General features: G+C 42.3%; 1 protein-coding gene across 2 annotated transcripts in view; it reads left to right on the forward strand.

Annotated features, from left to right (window-relative positions):
- The window catches only part of USP42 (ubiquitin specific peptidase 42), a 43154-nt gene that overhangs the window by 16049 nt on the left and 10774 nt on the right, over positions 1-16331 (forward strand). For both annotated transcript variants that reach the window (XM_070363077.1, XM_070363078.1), the window contains exons 4-12: positions 7405-7515; positions 9164-9266; positions 9977-10044; positions 10725-10795; positions 11817-11899; positions 13281-13392; positions 14191-14331; positions 14515-14615; positions 15684-15837. In XM_070363077.1, coding sequence (XP_070219178.1) covers positions 7405-7515; positions 9164-9266; positions 9977-10044; positions 10725-10795; positions 11817-11899; positions 13281-13392; positions 14191-14331; positions 14515-14615; positions 15684-15837 — 944 coding nt within the window. The remainder of the gene's footprint in view (positions 1-7404; positions 7516-9163; positions 9267-9976; positions 10045-10724; positions 10796-11816; positions 11900-13280; positions 13393-14190; positions 14332-14514; positions 14616-15683; positions 15838-16331) is intronic.

Raw genomic sequence — 16331 nt, forward strand, 5'->3', positions numbered from 1 at the left:
ACAGGACTGGAAAAGGTCAGTTTTCATTCCAATCCCAAAGAAAGGCAATGCCAAAGAATGCTCAAACGACCGCACAATTGCACTCATCTCACACACTAGTAAAGTAATGCTCAAAATTCTCCAAGCCAGGCTTCAGCAATATGTGAACCATGAACTTCCTGATGTTCAAGCTGGTTTTAGGAAAGGCATAGAAACCAGAGATCAAATTGCCGACATCCACTGGATCATGGAAAAAGCGAGAGAGTTCCAGAAAAATATCTATTTCTGCTTTATTGACTATGCCAAAGCCTTTGACTGTGTGGATCACAATAAACTGTGGAAAATTCTTCTATGGATGGGAATACCAGATCACCTGACCTGCCTCTTGAGAAACCTGTATGCAGGTCAGGAAGCAACAGTTAGAACTGGACATGGAACAATAGACTGGTTCCAAATAGGAAAAGGAGTACATCAAGGCTGTATATTGTCACCCTGCTTATTTAACTTCTATGCAGAGTACATCATGAGAAACGCTGGACTGGAAGAAGCACAAGCTGGAATCAAGATTGCCAGGAGAAATATCAATAACGTGAGATATGCAGATGACACCACCCTTATGGCAGAAAGTGAAGAGGAACTAAAGAACCTCTTGATGAAAGTGAAAGTGGAGAGTGAAAAAGTTGGCTTAAAGCTCAACATTCAGAAAATGAAGATCATGGCATCCAGTCCCATCACTTCATGGGAAATAGATGGGGAAAGAGTGGAAACAGTGTCAGACTTTATTTTTCTGGGCTCCAAAATGACTGCAGATGGTGATTGCAGCCATGAAAGTAAAAGACGCCTACTCCTTGGAAGAATAGTTATGACCAACCTAGATAGCATATTGAAAAGCAGAGACATTACTTTGCCAACAAAGGTCTGTCTAGGCAAGGCTATGGTTTTTCCAGTGGTCATGTATAGATGTTAGAGATGGACTGTGAAGAAAGCTGAGCTCCAAAGCATTGATGCTTTTGAACTGTGGTGTTGGAACAGACTCTTGAGAGTCCCTTGGACTGCAAGGAGATCCAACCAGTCCATTCTAAAGGAGACCAGTCCTGGGTGTTCATTGGAAGGACTGATGCTGAGGCTGAAACTCCAATACTTTGGCCACCTGATGCGAAGAGTTGACTCAATGGAAAAGACCCTGATGCTGGGAGGGATTGGGGGCAGGAGGAGAAGGGGACGACAGAGGATGAGATGGCTGGATGGCATCACCAACTCAATGGACGTGAGTCTGGGTGAACTCCGGGAGTTGGTGATGGACAGGGAGGCCTGGTGTGTTGCAATTCATGGGGTTGCAAAGAGTCGTACACTACTGAGCGACTGAACTGAACTGATCTTTATAAGATGTGTTTGGGATATGTTAACTGCTATTTTTTGGAAGAGATTGTATAGAATATTGATGTAAATTTTTATGTAAACATTTAGTGTAGGATCCATCCGTGAAAATATTTTGGCCTAGAGATTTCTTTTTTGGGGGAGTTTTAAAGTTGCAAATTTAATTTCCTTAGTAAGTATAGGGCTATTCAGATTATTTTATTTTCGATGGGTTATGGTAGTCCACTTTTTTGAGGAGTTGGTCCGTTTCTCCTAGGTTGTCAAATTTACACGTTTCAAGTTAATTACAGAATATATATATATTCTCTTGTTTTTCTTTTGGTGTCTGCAGGGTCTGTGTTGATTTACTTGTTTTTGTTTCTGATATTGTTATAAGTGTAAATTTCCCTTTGGACACTGCTTTAACTGTGTCTCCAAACTTTTGATATGCTGTCTTTTCAATTTTTATTTTAACCCTTCAAACCACGGGTTGTTCAGAAGTGTTACTCAGTTTCCAGGTATTTATAGACTTTCTTGTATTCTCTCTATCACTGATTTTTAGGATTTTCCATTCCGCATTTTTTATGATTTCTGTTGTTTTATCTTTTGAGGTTTGTTTGTGGCCCAGGATATAGTCTGTGTTGGTGTATGTTCTGTGAGGCCTTGAAACACATGTGTATTCTGTTGTTGGGTGGGGTATTCTATAAATGTTGATGGAATCGCATTGGCTCTTGGTGGTGTCGAGTTCTCCTTGCTGGTTTTCTGGTTACTTGTTCGGTTGTTGACAGAAGGATGTTGAGGTTTCCAGCTGTAGTTGTGGATTTCTTTGTATGCATTTTCAGTCCTGTCAGAGTTTGAGTCATGTATTTTTCAGCTTTGTTGTTTGGTACAAATACATTTAGGATTGCTTGTCTTTCTGATGGATTGATCCTTTATATAACGTCCTTTTCTCTGATAGCTTTCTTTGCTCTGAAGTCTACTCTATCTGCCATTCATATAGCCATTCCTGCTTTCTTCGGGTTAGTGTTTGCATGACATATATTTTTCCATCTTTTTTCTTTAAGCCTGTTTGTATCACTACATTTGAAGTGAGTTTCTTACAGGCAAAATAGTTGAATCATGTTTTTAAATCTGCTTTATTAATTTAGATCTTTTAATTAGTAAATTTATTAATATTTAAGGTAGTCGTTTATACATTAGGACTCAAGTTTGCCATTTTGTTTTTGTTTTCTGTTCAGTTATTCATTTGTCCTGTCTCTCTGCCTACTCGTGGGTTACTTGAGTATTTTAAACTTACGTTTAAAATTTGTTTTTGTGTTTATGAGTGTATCTCTTTATAGTCTTCTTAGAGGTCCCTCTAGGTTTTCATTATGTGTAGCTTTTCACAGTTTACTCATGGTGTCATTTTACCAATTCAAGGGAAATGCAGAAACTTTACTTTTGTCTCCTTTATTCTTCCCTGGTTACCGTGTAATTAAATATTTCCTTTACGTACATTTAGAACCACATTTAGAGACAGTGTTATAATCCTTATTTCAATTGTCACATAATTTAGAAAACCCAAGAGAAGGAAAGTGTATTTGTCTATATTTTTGATTACCATGTTTTTTTTTCTTCCTTCTTGATGTTCCAGGGTTGCTTTAAAAAAAAAAAAACCAAAAACCCAAATCACTTCCTTTTTGTTTAGAGAGCTTCTGACTTAAGGAAGTCATTCATTAAGTCGTTCCTTAAGTCATCCTTTTAGGGTAGGTCTGCTGGTGACAGATTGTCCTCGTTCTGCTTCTCCTGAAAGCGTCTTAATCTCATCTTACTCCTGAAGGACGTTTCCGCTGGCCGTAGCATTCTGGGTAAAGTCCCTTTCTTTCAGCACTTGAGAATTTTTGTGCTACTTCCTCTGTCCTCCATGGTTTTTGGTGTGAAATCCATTTCTATTCAAGTTTTCTCTTACAGGTAAGGTGGTGTTTTTCTACCACTACTTCCAAGGTATTTTTCTATGTCTTTAGTGTTCGCAAGTTTGATGTGATGTGTCTTGGTGTCTATTTCTTTGTTCTTTTTCCTGTTTGGTGTTTGAATGCTTCTTGAATTACATCCTTTGCCAAGTTTGGGGAAATTCCCGCCCTCGTTTCTTACACTGTGAACCCAGTCTTCTCTTGTCTCCTCTGGGACCCTGACAGCATGTGCGTTAGATCTTCTGTTGGAGCCCCGCAGGCCCCTGGGCTCTGGCCGCTTCTCTCTCCCAGTCTGTTTTGCTCTCTCGTTTAGAGTGCACGAGTTCTGTGTGCATGTTCACTGATGCTTTCCTCGGTCAGTTCCAGTCTTCTCCTTAGCTCATCCACAGAGCTTCTTACTGCGGTTACTGTGTTTTTCATTTCTAAACTTTCCATTTGGCTCTCTCTATCTTTTGTTTCTTTGTTGAGTCTTTCTATGTTGCTTTATTTGTTTCTGGTATATTCATAACTACCTGTTTAGGCATTTTTGCCATGGCTGCTTTAAAACCTTTGTTACATAATTCTAACATATCTTATTATCTTAGGGTTGGTATCTATTCATTGTCTTTTATTCACTTCTCCAGCATTCAGAAGTTCTTGGTTCTTAGTATGAGTGATTTTCAGTTGAAACCGGGACATTTTTGTGTTATGCTATTAAATATTGGATCTTATCTGACCTGTGTTTTGGCTGGCTTTCTCTTGACACCATTCTGGCAAAGGAAGAAATATTAGGTGGAGATAGAAGTCCAGATTCCACACTCAGCCTCTGTTGACATCTGAGGTGGGGGTGGGCTCCACGTTCTTGCTGGATGGGAGCAGGGCTTTCCACTCCCCCCGCCCCCGCCCCGGTCTCCAGGGAGACTGCAGTGGCTTTTTACCACTGGCTGATGGCGAGAGTCCTAATTCTGACACTACCCAGTGGGAAGCTGGACAGATGCTTCTTTCTTTCCCTCTCTTTCTTTCTCGAGGTATAATTCATTACAGTGTTACATGTTGTTGTTCAGTCACTAAGTTGTGACCAATTCTTTGCGACTCCACGGACTGCAGCACCCCAGGCTTCCCTGTCCTTTACTGTCCCCCGGAGCTTGCTCAAACTCATGTCCTTTGATTTGGCGACGCCATCCAGCCATCTCGTCCTGTGTTGTCCCCTTGTCCTACTGCCTCCAGTCTTTCCCAGCATCAGGCTCTTTCTGAGTCAGCTCTTTGAATCAGGTGGCCAAAGTAGAGCTTCAGCTTCAGTTCAGTCATTCCACTGAATATTCAGGGTTGATCTCCTTTAGGATTGACTGGTTTGATGCAGTCCAACGGACTCTCAAGAGCCTTCTGCAGCACCACAGTTCAAAAGCATCAGTTCTTCCGTGCTCAGCCTTCTTTACCAGGTGTACAGTATAGTGATTCCCAATTTTAAAGGTTATGCTCCATTTATAAGCACACTTGTACACTATCCTTACAGCTTATTTTATGTATAATAGTTTGTACTTCTTAATCTCTTACTGCCGTCACGCCCTCCCCTTCTCTCTCCCCACAGGTAACCACTAATTTGTTCTCTGTAGCTGACTATGTTACCTTTTGTTGTATTCACTAGTGTGTTGTATTGTTTTGATTCCACATGTGTTACCATAACAGCGTTTGTCTTTCTGTGTCTGACTTACTTAAATTTAGCAGAATATGGAGGGATGCTTCTTTACTACTGGGTTTGGGGGTGGAAGTCCAGGCCCCTCTTTTGATCCTCACTGATGTTGTGAGGTGGGGGTGTGGTTTGTTATCACTCAGCATGGATTAAAGTTCCCATTCCTAATCTCCCTTTTTTTAACTCTACGCCAGAAGCTTTCACTGTGGCATCGTTCCCTGCTTTTATTGGTATTTCCAGGTTGGTGGCTCCTTCTGCTCCAAGTCGGAAATATATGAAGCAGAAAGAAAACCAGAAAACTCACTGCCATGTCATTCCTTGGGCTCTGAAACTGTGAATTTGTCTTTTTCTCTCCACCTTTCCCAGCTTTCTTATGTCTGCTTCATATGCAATGTCCAGAGGGTTTGTTGTTGTTGTTGCACTTAGTGGGAGGAGTAGGAAAAAGTACCACTAGTCATCTGAGAAGTGGAACGGCTCATCTTTGTTTTCGAAAGATGTCTTCCTGGGGGATGGAAATCCTGTGTGACACTTTTCTCTCTATGCGTGAGAGTTGTCGCTCTGCGCTCTTCTCTTGCTCGTTTCCAACAAGTCTCTTGTCAGGTTTACCTTTGTTCTTATACACGTCATTTATTTCCACCTGCTTTAAATGTTTTGTTTTTATCACTGTTATAAGTAGCCTTCTGTTTGGGTTTTGTTGAAGTTGATAGAACTTAAATTTACTCTTTGCGTTTGTATGCCTTTTCAGTCATTAAAAAAAATGTTTATTATAATTGTGCTAAGTCACTTCAATTGTGTCCAACTCTTTGTGACCCTGTGGCCTGTAGCCCACCAGGCTCCTCTGCCTGTGGGATTCTCCAGGCAGTAGTGGAGTGGGTTGCCATGCCCTCCTCCAGAGGATGTCCCCAACCCGAGGGCCGAACCCGTGTGTCTTACAGCTCCTGCGGTGGCAGACAGGTTCTTTACCGCTAGCATCACTTGGGAAGCCCCCATATTTATTAACATTAATAAATTAACATTTGTAAGAATTATTATAATTACTATATGGTTAACGTCTTTACTGTACATTCTGTTAATTTGGGGGGTCAGTTTTATGAGTTTTAATACAGGTACAAGTCCACGTAAACCACCACCTGTCAGAATGCACGACTGTTCTGCCGCTCTTAAAACTGCCTTGCGCTGGCCCTTGGAAAACAGTCATCTCTTAAAATATTTGTCCTGTCTCTTCTCCTTCAGACTCCAATTGCATGTGTACTGGGGATAGCTGGAGGTGGTCCCATAGGTCACTGATACGCTTTTTTGTTCTTGTTATTTTGAGAGGTGTTCTTTTTTTTTGAGGCTTGTGTTCCATAATAGAGAACCTCTGCTGCTGAGTCTTCACGTCTGCTGGTCTTTCCTTCTTTTGTTTCTAATCTGTTATTAAATCTACTTGTTGTGTTTTCCATCTCAGAAACCCTACCTTTCATCTGTAAAGTAGATTTGGTTTTATTTCTGTGTCTCTCCTTAACATGCCCTTTTTTCTACATCCTTGAGCATGGAAATACATATATATATATATATAAACTGTCTTTTTTTATTGTCCTTGTTTTGAGGACATTTCCAGGTCTGTTTCTGCTTATCTGCTCCCTGTTATTGGTCTTTACTGCATTATTGCATGCCTTGTGCTCTTCGGTTACAATTTTATATTGCTGGGTGCTAGATTTTCTTTTTATTCCTGTAAATATTTTTGAGCTTTACTCTGGGACGCGGTAATGTTAACTGGAAATAGTTTGGACCTTTTGAGACTTTACAAGCTGTGTTAGGCAGGACCGAGCCGCCTTCAGTTTTAGGCGTTTCTTGAATTCAGTGTCATTGGCTTTTGGGGCCGCATGATTCTTCATTGTAGAGGCTGCTTACTGTAGGGTGTTGAACAGCATTTGTGGTCTCTGCCCACTAGATGCCAGCAGCACCACTTAGTATGAGCTAAGGTGGTTTTCATATTTTTAAAAAGCTGTTAAAAAATTACAACAGAGACCTCTGTATGTGGAAAAGCTAGAACACTTGAGATTTTGAAAGGAGACATTCCTTTACTGTTTGAGACAAATGGTAGCATAAGGAAAGAAACTTCTAACTTCTCTAGTATAGACAATAGTTAAGAGCACAGGCTTCAAAATTAGAAGGGTATGATTTGAGCCCAACTATGTGCCTGCCCCTTAATCACTATTTGGCATTGGGCAAATTTTAACTCTCTGAACCTCAGTTTCCTGTCTTGTAAAATAGAGCCAATATACATTTATCACTTAGGTTTGTTGGAGAATTAAATGGAAATGAGTAAAAGTATATAGCTCAATAACAGGACACATAGTTCTGTTATCCTTGTTTCAGGAGTGTGCTTGTGTTATTTATAATACCCCTTGGTGTACATACAGTGTCATATTTTGCTAACTTGGAGGATTATCATCTGTTATCTTTCAGGTCATGCAGAAGGATTTTGCATGATGTGTACAATGCAAGCACATATCACCCAGGCACTCAGTAATCCTGGGGATGTTATTAAACCGATGTTTGTCATTAATGAGATGCGGCGTAAGTATCCTCTGTAGTAGTTCATATGAATATTTGTTAGCCAGTTGGTCTTAATGATCTGACTGGTGAATGATGAGCTCCTTAGGTATTGCAGCAAACAGTTTATTGTGTATGAATATGTCTTTAACAAATAACAGGTTTTTAGCAAACCATTTATTATGTCAAAACATTTTGAAACCTAAAGCAAAAGATGACAATATAGTAAAGAAGGTGGTATTCAGTTTGATATATAAACAAAATAAAAATTATAAAACCCATAAATTTGTTAATAAAATTGATAACTTTTGTAGCATTTTTCCTAGATATTTGGATTTCTATGCTGAGTAATACTAACTAACTATTGTCCCACCGATTTCTTTAAATAGTTTTCAGTTAGCTTTAATTCAATAAATAAGTATTAACTATACATAGTGACAGGAATTATCAAAATAAAGTTAATTATATTCTTAAATAACATTTTATACTCAGAACTTAGCAGATTTGTGGATAAATTTCACAAGTTTCTATATAATTTTTAATGACTTTACAATCTCCTCTTGCATTATAATGATTCTGATAGGTTGCATGAAATTTTTTATGCACTTTCTGCATGTTTTTTGCAGTAAGCTTTTGTATTATTTTAATTAACTGAGTTGGAATAAAAAATGCTTAAAAATAAAAACCTGACTCTTAATCTGGTATCTAGCTGGGTAATTATAGGGATGGATAATTACACAGTGACAATTTATAATCCTTTTGCCTAAAAAGCTGCTGAGGATAAAGAAGTGTTATCTTGGCCTTTGGTACTATTAACAGGCTAGAGAAGACCATGAAAATTTTTTTTTAAACATTGCTGGGTCTTAGCAAAATTTTAGCCAGGGGTGATTTTGTTTGTTGAATTATATGTCTATATTACATATACTGATATGCACATGTATACAGACATGGACACATATATGGCAGACATAATTAATTTTTTTAAACCTAGTTCTTTAAGAGAATGCTATTGGTGTGTGTATGTACATACATCTACGGACACACCCCCAACTCTAGACATATATGGTTAAATAATGAAATTGTCATTTTTGTAGGTCAGAATTTGTGGGATGTGGTCAATTTCATATGATTCAAGTTAATACATATCTATATATTCATTCACATAAAATTATATGAATATTTATACATCTGTATTGTTTTTCATTGTCATTTTGGCTTGTGGCTATTTAGTCAATTAGAAATAGGACTGAGATGTTGCTGTGCAGTGGAGAATATAATATGTTCTCTAGGTTATTGGAATAGAATTAGGTAGGTTCACACTTTGTGTTTTATATAGATTCTCTTAGGGAATTCTAGCACCCAAGTTAAGATATGTGCACTAACATAACATTTGAGACAAATTTTTGAAACAATAACAGCTAAAGTTGAGTTTATTCAAGATCATTTTATTGCTGAAGACAGTCTCTGGGCTCTCAGAAACTCCAGCCCATGTGGGCTTTTAGCGGTCTGTAGGGCTCATTCTAGGTGTTCTCAGGGGGAACTTATTAATGCTGTTTCCTCATAAAATAGTTATCTAACCAGTATACTGTCATAAGATACAACCTCGAGGGGGAGGACAGCCTGCGCGTATGATAGGTGATGATAAGGCTTTGTCTTTCCTCAAATTCTACAGGCATAGCCAGGCACTTCCGCTTTGGAAACCAAGAAGACGCCCACGAATTCCTTCAGTACACTGTTGATGCTATGCAAAAAGCATGTTTGAACGGCAGCAATAAGTGAGTCAACACAGCATCAGTCGCCCGCCGCCCCACCCCGGCCGCCCTGCTGGCTGGCGGAACTCAGCGCGGCCTTCCAGGAGGGGTGCGCCGCTCCCTGTCAGCTTCACCTTTAGACTTTGTGCAGCCTCTTCCTCAAGTGGTTTGCCTTATTTTCAAATGGTTGAAAGTTTAAAAGGTGTACTTCCTATCTCTAGCCTTTGAAATCTGTGTTTGTTCCCTTTGTCATTGGGGTCAGTTACCAATCCCTGCAGTTTCTTCTTTAAAATCTAAACGTGGGCTCAGGAGAAGGATGGAGAAACAGACACGTCGTAGCCCACTTGCTGTTGCTTCGACACCCCTGGCAGGCCTGCATTCCCTTCCTGCGGCTGAGGGGCCGGGCGCTCAGTGTCTGGATGGTGCTGGGCTGCAGAGCAGGGTCCTCACACTTGGGTCCCAGTCCTGCTCTGGGTGACTGCCTCTTGCTGCCTGCTTCAGGGCCAGAGTCCTGCCCTGATTTCCGAATCCCTTCTTAATACCATCCGACCGCTTCTCCTTGCCCCAGACATCTTTGATTGGGCAAGGCTGTTCTCTGGCTGTCCCCATGTCGTGCGACTCTCTTGCGTGAATTCTCATTCTTTTATGGATGTACATGGTTTTAGCATCAGTTACAGCACCTCTTATTTTTGCAGAATGCTTCTCTCATCTCACTCTTTGATTTTTTTTTTCAGATTGGACAGACACACCCAGGCCACCACACTCGTCTGCCAGATATTTGGAGGCTACCTAAGATCTAGAGGTAAACTCTTGGTTTTAAAGGTTGATAACTGTGGTCTGGCATGTGGTGTAAAAGGATGCAAGGGCTCCGAAAGGCTTAAGAAGGGCCCGTGTGTCTCCCTGCTGGCCCAGACTCCCATCCCCATCCTCCGTCAGCCCCTGGCCCAGCCTGTGGTTATCCTCCCAGGAGCTTCTTGTGCTTGAACAGCCTGGGTTCTTCTCACACCGGAAGCTTTCTAGCGTTTTCCGCACACGCAGGTCTAACACGGCCTTTCGCGGTTGCAGTAGTGCTCCGTCCAGTCACCAGGGAGCTGTGGGTGGTTTCTGACCGTCGTCGTCGTCACCACTAGTGCTTTATCGAGCACCCGCGTCTACACGTAGCTTTACGTGCACGTAAAAGTGTACGCACGACAGTTAGTTACAATTTTTGTATCGAAGGATATGTGATTTCAAATTCTGGTTTTGCCATATTGCTCTTCCAAGAGGTTATACCGGTTTACACTCCGGCCAGCAGTGTGCGTGCACCAAATCAGTGGCTCCCACTGTGTAGTAGGAACACGTTTTGCCCAGTCTGATAGACGAGAAAAGTACCTTATGGTTTTTGTTTTACAAGTGTGTGTGTGTGTGTTCTGTCATTTCAGTAGTTGATATTGCCATGCTGATTATACTTTGCTTATCCTTTGTGTTTTATTTTTATTTCAGTCAAATGTTTAAATTGCAAAGGTGTTTCAGATACTTTTGATCCCTATCTCGATATAACTTTGGAGATAAAGGTAAGTTTGGTAGTTGTGGTGGTAGTCAAGTTAAACAAAAATTAGTCATAATTTATTTATAGTTTATTTATTTATAGTTCTCTTACAATTTAGACTACACTTGTTAGAGAATATGAATTGAAAACTTTAATATGCTAAGACTTAATTAGAGGAGCTTATTGAAACTTTGTATTAGGCATCATAAAAAACTTAAAACATTGAATAATTTTATTAAATGTTTGACCTTTATTAACATTAAAGGGTTAATGTTTATTAACCCTTTGACCTTTAATCTTAATAAAACCAGATTATGATGCCTATATCAGCCAAATTTAGGTGGTGGTTATTTCTTTAGAAACTGTCTTTTGCTTCTTGCATTTTCCGAACTCTCCCATTTTTTGTTGTCTGAAACTTTTGTTTTTCTGATCTCAAGTGTGGTACATGCTAACGATAAAAATGAGAAACGCTGCAGAGACATGTGTGAGCCTGTCCCCCAGAATGAACACTGCTAACAGTGTGATATAAACTGCTCCAGAGCGTCTGTTTGCTGTTGGCACTGACGGGATTACCCCTTCAGTCTGTTGGGCCACTTGCTATTTTCACTCCATTTTGCTGGGCCTGCTGCGTGTCGTGCGTCAGCCAGTTTCCATGCCTGTTTCCTTCCTGGTAGATACTTTGATTTTGTCCCTGTTTTATGCTACTGTAAATAATGCTGCGGTGGGCAACCTCTGTTTTTTTGTTTTGGCCACACTGTACGGCTTGCAGGATCTTAGTTCCCTGACCAGGGATTGAACCCAGGCCCTCGGCAGTGAAAGCACGGAGTCCTAATCACTGGACCACCAGGGAATCCCCTGTTGTTTTTTTTTAATTGGGGGTGGGGAGGGCAATAGCTTGGTGTGCACATGTGTAAAACTGAACACTATAATGAAAAAAGCCTTTTTACATAAAATTTGCGCTTGGCTTTATCCTCTGGAGGCCTCTCTTCTTTTGCTGACAAGCGGCGGTGAGTGGTCACGTGCTCTCGGTGCTCTTCTGTCCCCAGGCTGCTCAGAGTGTCAACAAGGCCTTGGAGCAGTTTGTAAAGCCGGAACAGCTCGACGGAGAAAACTCGTACAAGTGCAGCAAGTACGATGGCGGTGCTGGCGGGTGGGGAGGGCAGGCTTGGGGTGACAGGGCTTGGCGTGTCTGCCTGACCGGCAAGGTTCCTGTGAGCTTCCAGGACCACCTGAGAGGACCCTGGCTCTGTTCCCCGAGGGCCAGGGCACCCGAGTCTCAGTGTTAACACTCCTTAGACCCGGGGGAGGCGGGGCCTCAGTCCTGGGGAGCTGGGTGGAGGGGAGGGGTAAGACCATCCACACGTTAGTGCCCCCGCGTGTGAAGGTGCCTGGGGTGGCACGTGTGTGTCACAGCATCTCCAGGGACCCCGGTGTGAAGGGTTGGGGCGGGTGGAGCATTGCTTTCTCCCAGAGCAGTCAAGGATCTCTCTCTTTCATGGTTGTTTCCCAGGATTTGGGGCAGTACCTGCCAGAATCCTCAAGTTTGAGTCGTTCTGTTGTTTCCCCATGAAGTCAAAAGGGCCTATTTTAAGAAAGCCCTGTTTCTTATGGTTTAAGTAGATGTTCCCTTTAAGGGATAGCCGCGGGTTTGGTTCCAGACCAGCACAATAAAGCAAATCTTGCAGTAAAGCGAGTTGCATGAATTTTTTTGTTTCCCAGTTTATAGAAAAGTTACGTCTACCTTATACCGTAGTTTTTAAGTGTGCAGTAGCATTGCATCTAAGAAACAGTGTACAAACCTTAATTTAAAAATACTTGTTTAAAAATGCCAAAATAACTAGAAGAGTAACATCAAAGGTCACCGATCAGAGATCATCATAACAGATACAGTAATAATGAGAAAGCTTGAAATATTGCAGGAATTACCAAAATGTGGCACAGAGACCTGAAGTAAGCAAATGCTTTTAGAAGGATGGCCCAGTAGACTTGCTCCACGCAGGGGTGCCACAAACCTTCAGCTTGTGAAAAATACAGTATCTTCATAGGGCAGTAAAATGTGGTGCCTGGGTTCACTGTTTTGGGGAGAAGGCCCCCTTTCCTCCTAAGACCAGAGGGATGCTTCCTTTGTTTTAAACCTCACGGACGTTTCTAGGCTTTTCCTTGCTTCTGTATCTGGGCTTTGTTTTCACAGAGTTCTTCTATCAGCCGGTTTTTCAGTTTGTTTTGAATTGAGAGAAACTTCTATAAATCTAATTTTTAAGATGTCAGTGGCCTGATATTTCAGAACTGCCCTGTGGCTTTCACTCATGCTAATTAAGCCATCTCCCAAATTTCAAATTTTAATATTTTCACTGTTGGATGAAAAGGGTGGTATTTCTCATCCAGTACCCTTCTTTTGGACACTTAATTTAGACTGTTGTAGAGAAATAACAAGGGTAAGACGAAAAAAACAAAAAACAACCAACCCACATGAATCTTCTTAAACATCTGTTTTTGTTTTTTTCCCCAAGGTGTAAAAAGATGGTTCCAGCTTCAAAGAGATTCACTATACATAGATCTTCTAATGTTCTTACTCTTTCTCTGAAACGTTTTGCAAATTTTACTGGTGGAAAAATTGCTAAGGTGGGTAGATAATATTATTAACAACTGTTTATGCTGAGCCTTTCAAGGCTTAACTGTCCAGCAGCTACATGGAAGTTTTATTACCTGATTTTCTAAGTTCTTCCAGCACTTGTTAGTGGAATAAAATGTCAAAGAACTGAGCTCAAAGTTTGCTGTGTGTGTTTACAGAGTGTGTGTGTTTTCGTCTGTATCCCTTAGCTGACTAGACTTTCTGGAGGTCACACCTGGTGCTTATTATCCGCGTTTGGGCGTCATAGTTGGTGAAGGTGCTGAGTGGGTTCAGGGAACGCTTATGGCATTTCAAGTCCAAAGATTTCCCAGCCAGACCTTGCCATTCTTTGACCAGAGTTTGTTTGCTTGTTTATTCGTTTGTTTTCTGATTGGTAGTATACTGACCTTTCCCATTTTCTTCCCACTTTCTGAAACTGAAAGTGGTCAGAAATCCAGTAACACGCGGAAGAAATAACCTGCTCCTGAATTGTTAAAAATAAGCAATGACTTCAAGTCCAGACTTGTGATTGTTAACTGTCCACTTTGATGGGTTTGGAGAACTCACATAGTCTGGATCCTTACTTGCGTAAAGAAAACGAATACAGGGGGATTGCACTAAATACACGTAGAGTCAGGCGTCTCCGGGTTAGGTCTGTCTTCCAAAATGAGGCCGCGGTGTTGGGTCCCTGCTGGAGCACCACAAGGCGCCATGTGCCCTGAGCCTCCCGCCCTGCCCTGCGTGTATGGACGGGATGATCTGCACCTTCAGAGATGATGTTCCTTTTTTCTCTCTTCATACTTGTGTAGGATGTGAAATACCCTGAGTATCTTGATATTCGACCGTACATGTCTCAACCAAACGGAGAGCCGATCATTTATGTTCTGTATGCAGTCCTGGTACACACTGGTTTTAATTGCCATGCTGGCCATTACTTCTGCTACATAAAAGTAAGTTGTGTGGATTTTCTTACTCTATTTACAGTACACTGTAAGATACCACTGGCATTCTTGGGAGGGAAGGGGGGCTTTTCCAGTTGACCTGTGGTAGCCCCTTTTTCTTACAGGTCTCTGGATTGAGGTTCCTCATGTACCTGATCGAATCTGATATCTCTTTTGTTGGCTGTCTTACAGGCTAGCAACGGCCTCTGGTACCAAATGAACGACTCCATCGTGTCTACCAGTGATATCAGATCGGTACTCAGCCAGCAAGCTTACGTCCTCTTTTATATCAGGTATTGTCAGGAAAGTGCACTTCCACCTTTTCTGTTAAGTCAGAAAGAATGCTTTACTTCATCAGCATGCTTAAATTCCATTGTTTGGTTAAACAGCATCTCGGTGGTGGGGAGAGTAAGGAAGGTATATTTGAGAGTGGGCCATGCGTTTACTGTAGCTCTCAGCTCTTCGGCAGGTTAAAGAAATGCACAGAAGAAGGGACGGGAGAAGCCACAGAGGGCTTCTGCTGCTGGCAGCAAATCGGGTGGGCTGGCAGGCCGGGGAGGCAGTGAGCAGAGGCCCTGTAAGGGGACTCCTGAGTGCCCGGTGTGGTCATCTCTCAGCCCCGGGCACCAGCAGCCAGCCATGCCCCCGGCCAGGCCCGGGCCTGCCCCCGCCTGCTGCTGCGTGTTACTGATTCGATAATTCCTCCTGGAGATGTGGGGCCTTGGGGCAGTCCGTTGAGTGCTCCAAGGTATATCCATTGGTAGTAACTGGAAATTCAGAACATCCTCAAATTGCCAACAATAGCAGATCACATAAATGGTAGCGTGTGCATGTGACGAAATACAATGCAACTGTTAAAAGTGGTTTTTATGATGTTTTTTAAAATGCTATGAGAAAGTGCTCTATATATGGAGGAAAAGCAGTTTGAAATTTTACACGCTGATGTTGAGGAGATCAGTCCAGGCTAAAGCCTGGAGGAAAATCCACAAAATCTGGATAGCAGGTTCCTTGAAGGGGTGAGGGGAGGCAGAATGTCTTTGTTTCTTTCTGACTTTTCAGGATAGCACAGATCTCAGTGATATGTATTTAGAATTAGAAAAATGGAAAACAAAAGAAAAATAGCTTTAAAAAAATTACCCCCCCCCCAAAAAAAAAACCTTTCAGCTAGAATACATAGATATCAGATCAGAATCCACAGTGGCCCTTTGTCTGCTGACCTGAGCTCCCAGTGCCAGCCTGGGCTGGGCCGGGACTCTGTGCACTTCCCCAGGTCGCGTCTCCTGTTGCCGAGGGTGGGGTGTGCGTGAGCTCTTTGGGGGGTGTCCCATGTTACCCTGAGCATTGTCACTCTCTGTCCCCAGGTCCCACGATGTGAAAAATGGAGGCGAACTTACTCATTCCGCCCACAGCCCCGGCCAGTCCTCGCCCCGCCCGGTCATCAGTCAGCGGGTTGTCAACAGCAAACAGGCAGCCTCGGGATTCATTGGCCCACAGCTCCCCTCGCACATGATGAAGGTAACCTCCCGAGCAGAGGGTCCAGCCCTCTACTCAGTGCTGCAGTGGTGGCCCTGACCTCGTCCACAGCTGAGTTTCGTATCCACGAAAATGGATTCAGGCCGTTTATTAGAAAATACTTCAAACGTAGGGGAAATCTCTGAGGACGAACAATGTGATCCAGAAGGAAGTAGGGGTGTGAGTCTGTCTAAACACTGGGGATTTGATCTCCCACCCTGGACTCCGTTCACTTCATGGAGTAAATATTGAGGGGTTCTCGATTCATGCTGGCCTCCAGGAAGAGATGCTTGTACAGAAAGAACACTCGCGTTGCCTCCATTTAGCCCTTTCAGGGGTGTGACGTTTTCTGCCTGCTGTCTGGCTGGGCCCTATCACACCCCTGAGGGCTGCTCAGAGCGAGCAGAGGGTATGCTCTCTGGTTCCTGTGACATCAGCGTCCTCAGTGGAGGCCTGGCTTTTGCTTGACGTAAATGTTGAGACCGCAGACGTGTTGA

This window comes from Bos mutus, chromosome 25 (assembly GCF_027580195.1).
Source record: "Bos mutus isolate GX-2022 chromosome 25, NWIPB_WYAK_1.1, whole genome shotgun sequence".
Classification (NCBI taxonomy): Eukaryota; Metazoa; Chordata; class Mammalia; order Artiodactyla; family Bovidae; genus Bos; species Bos mutus.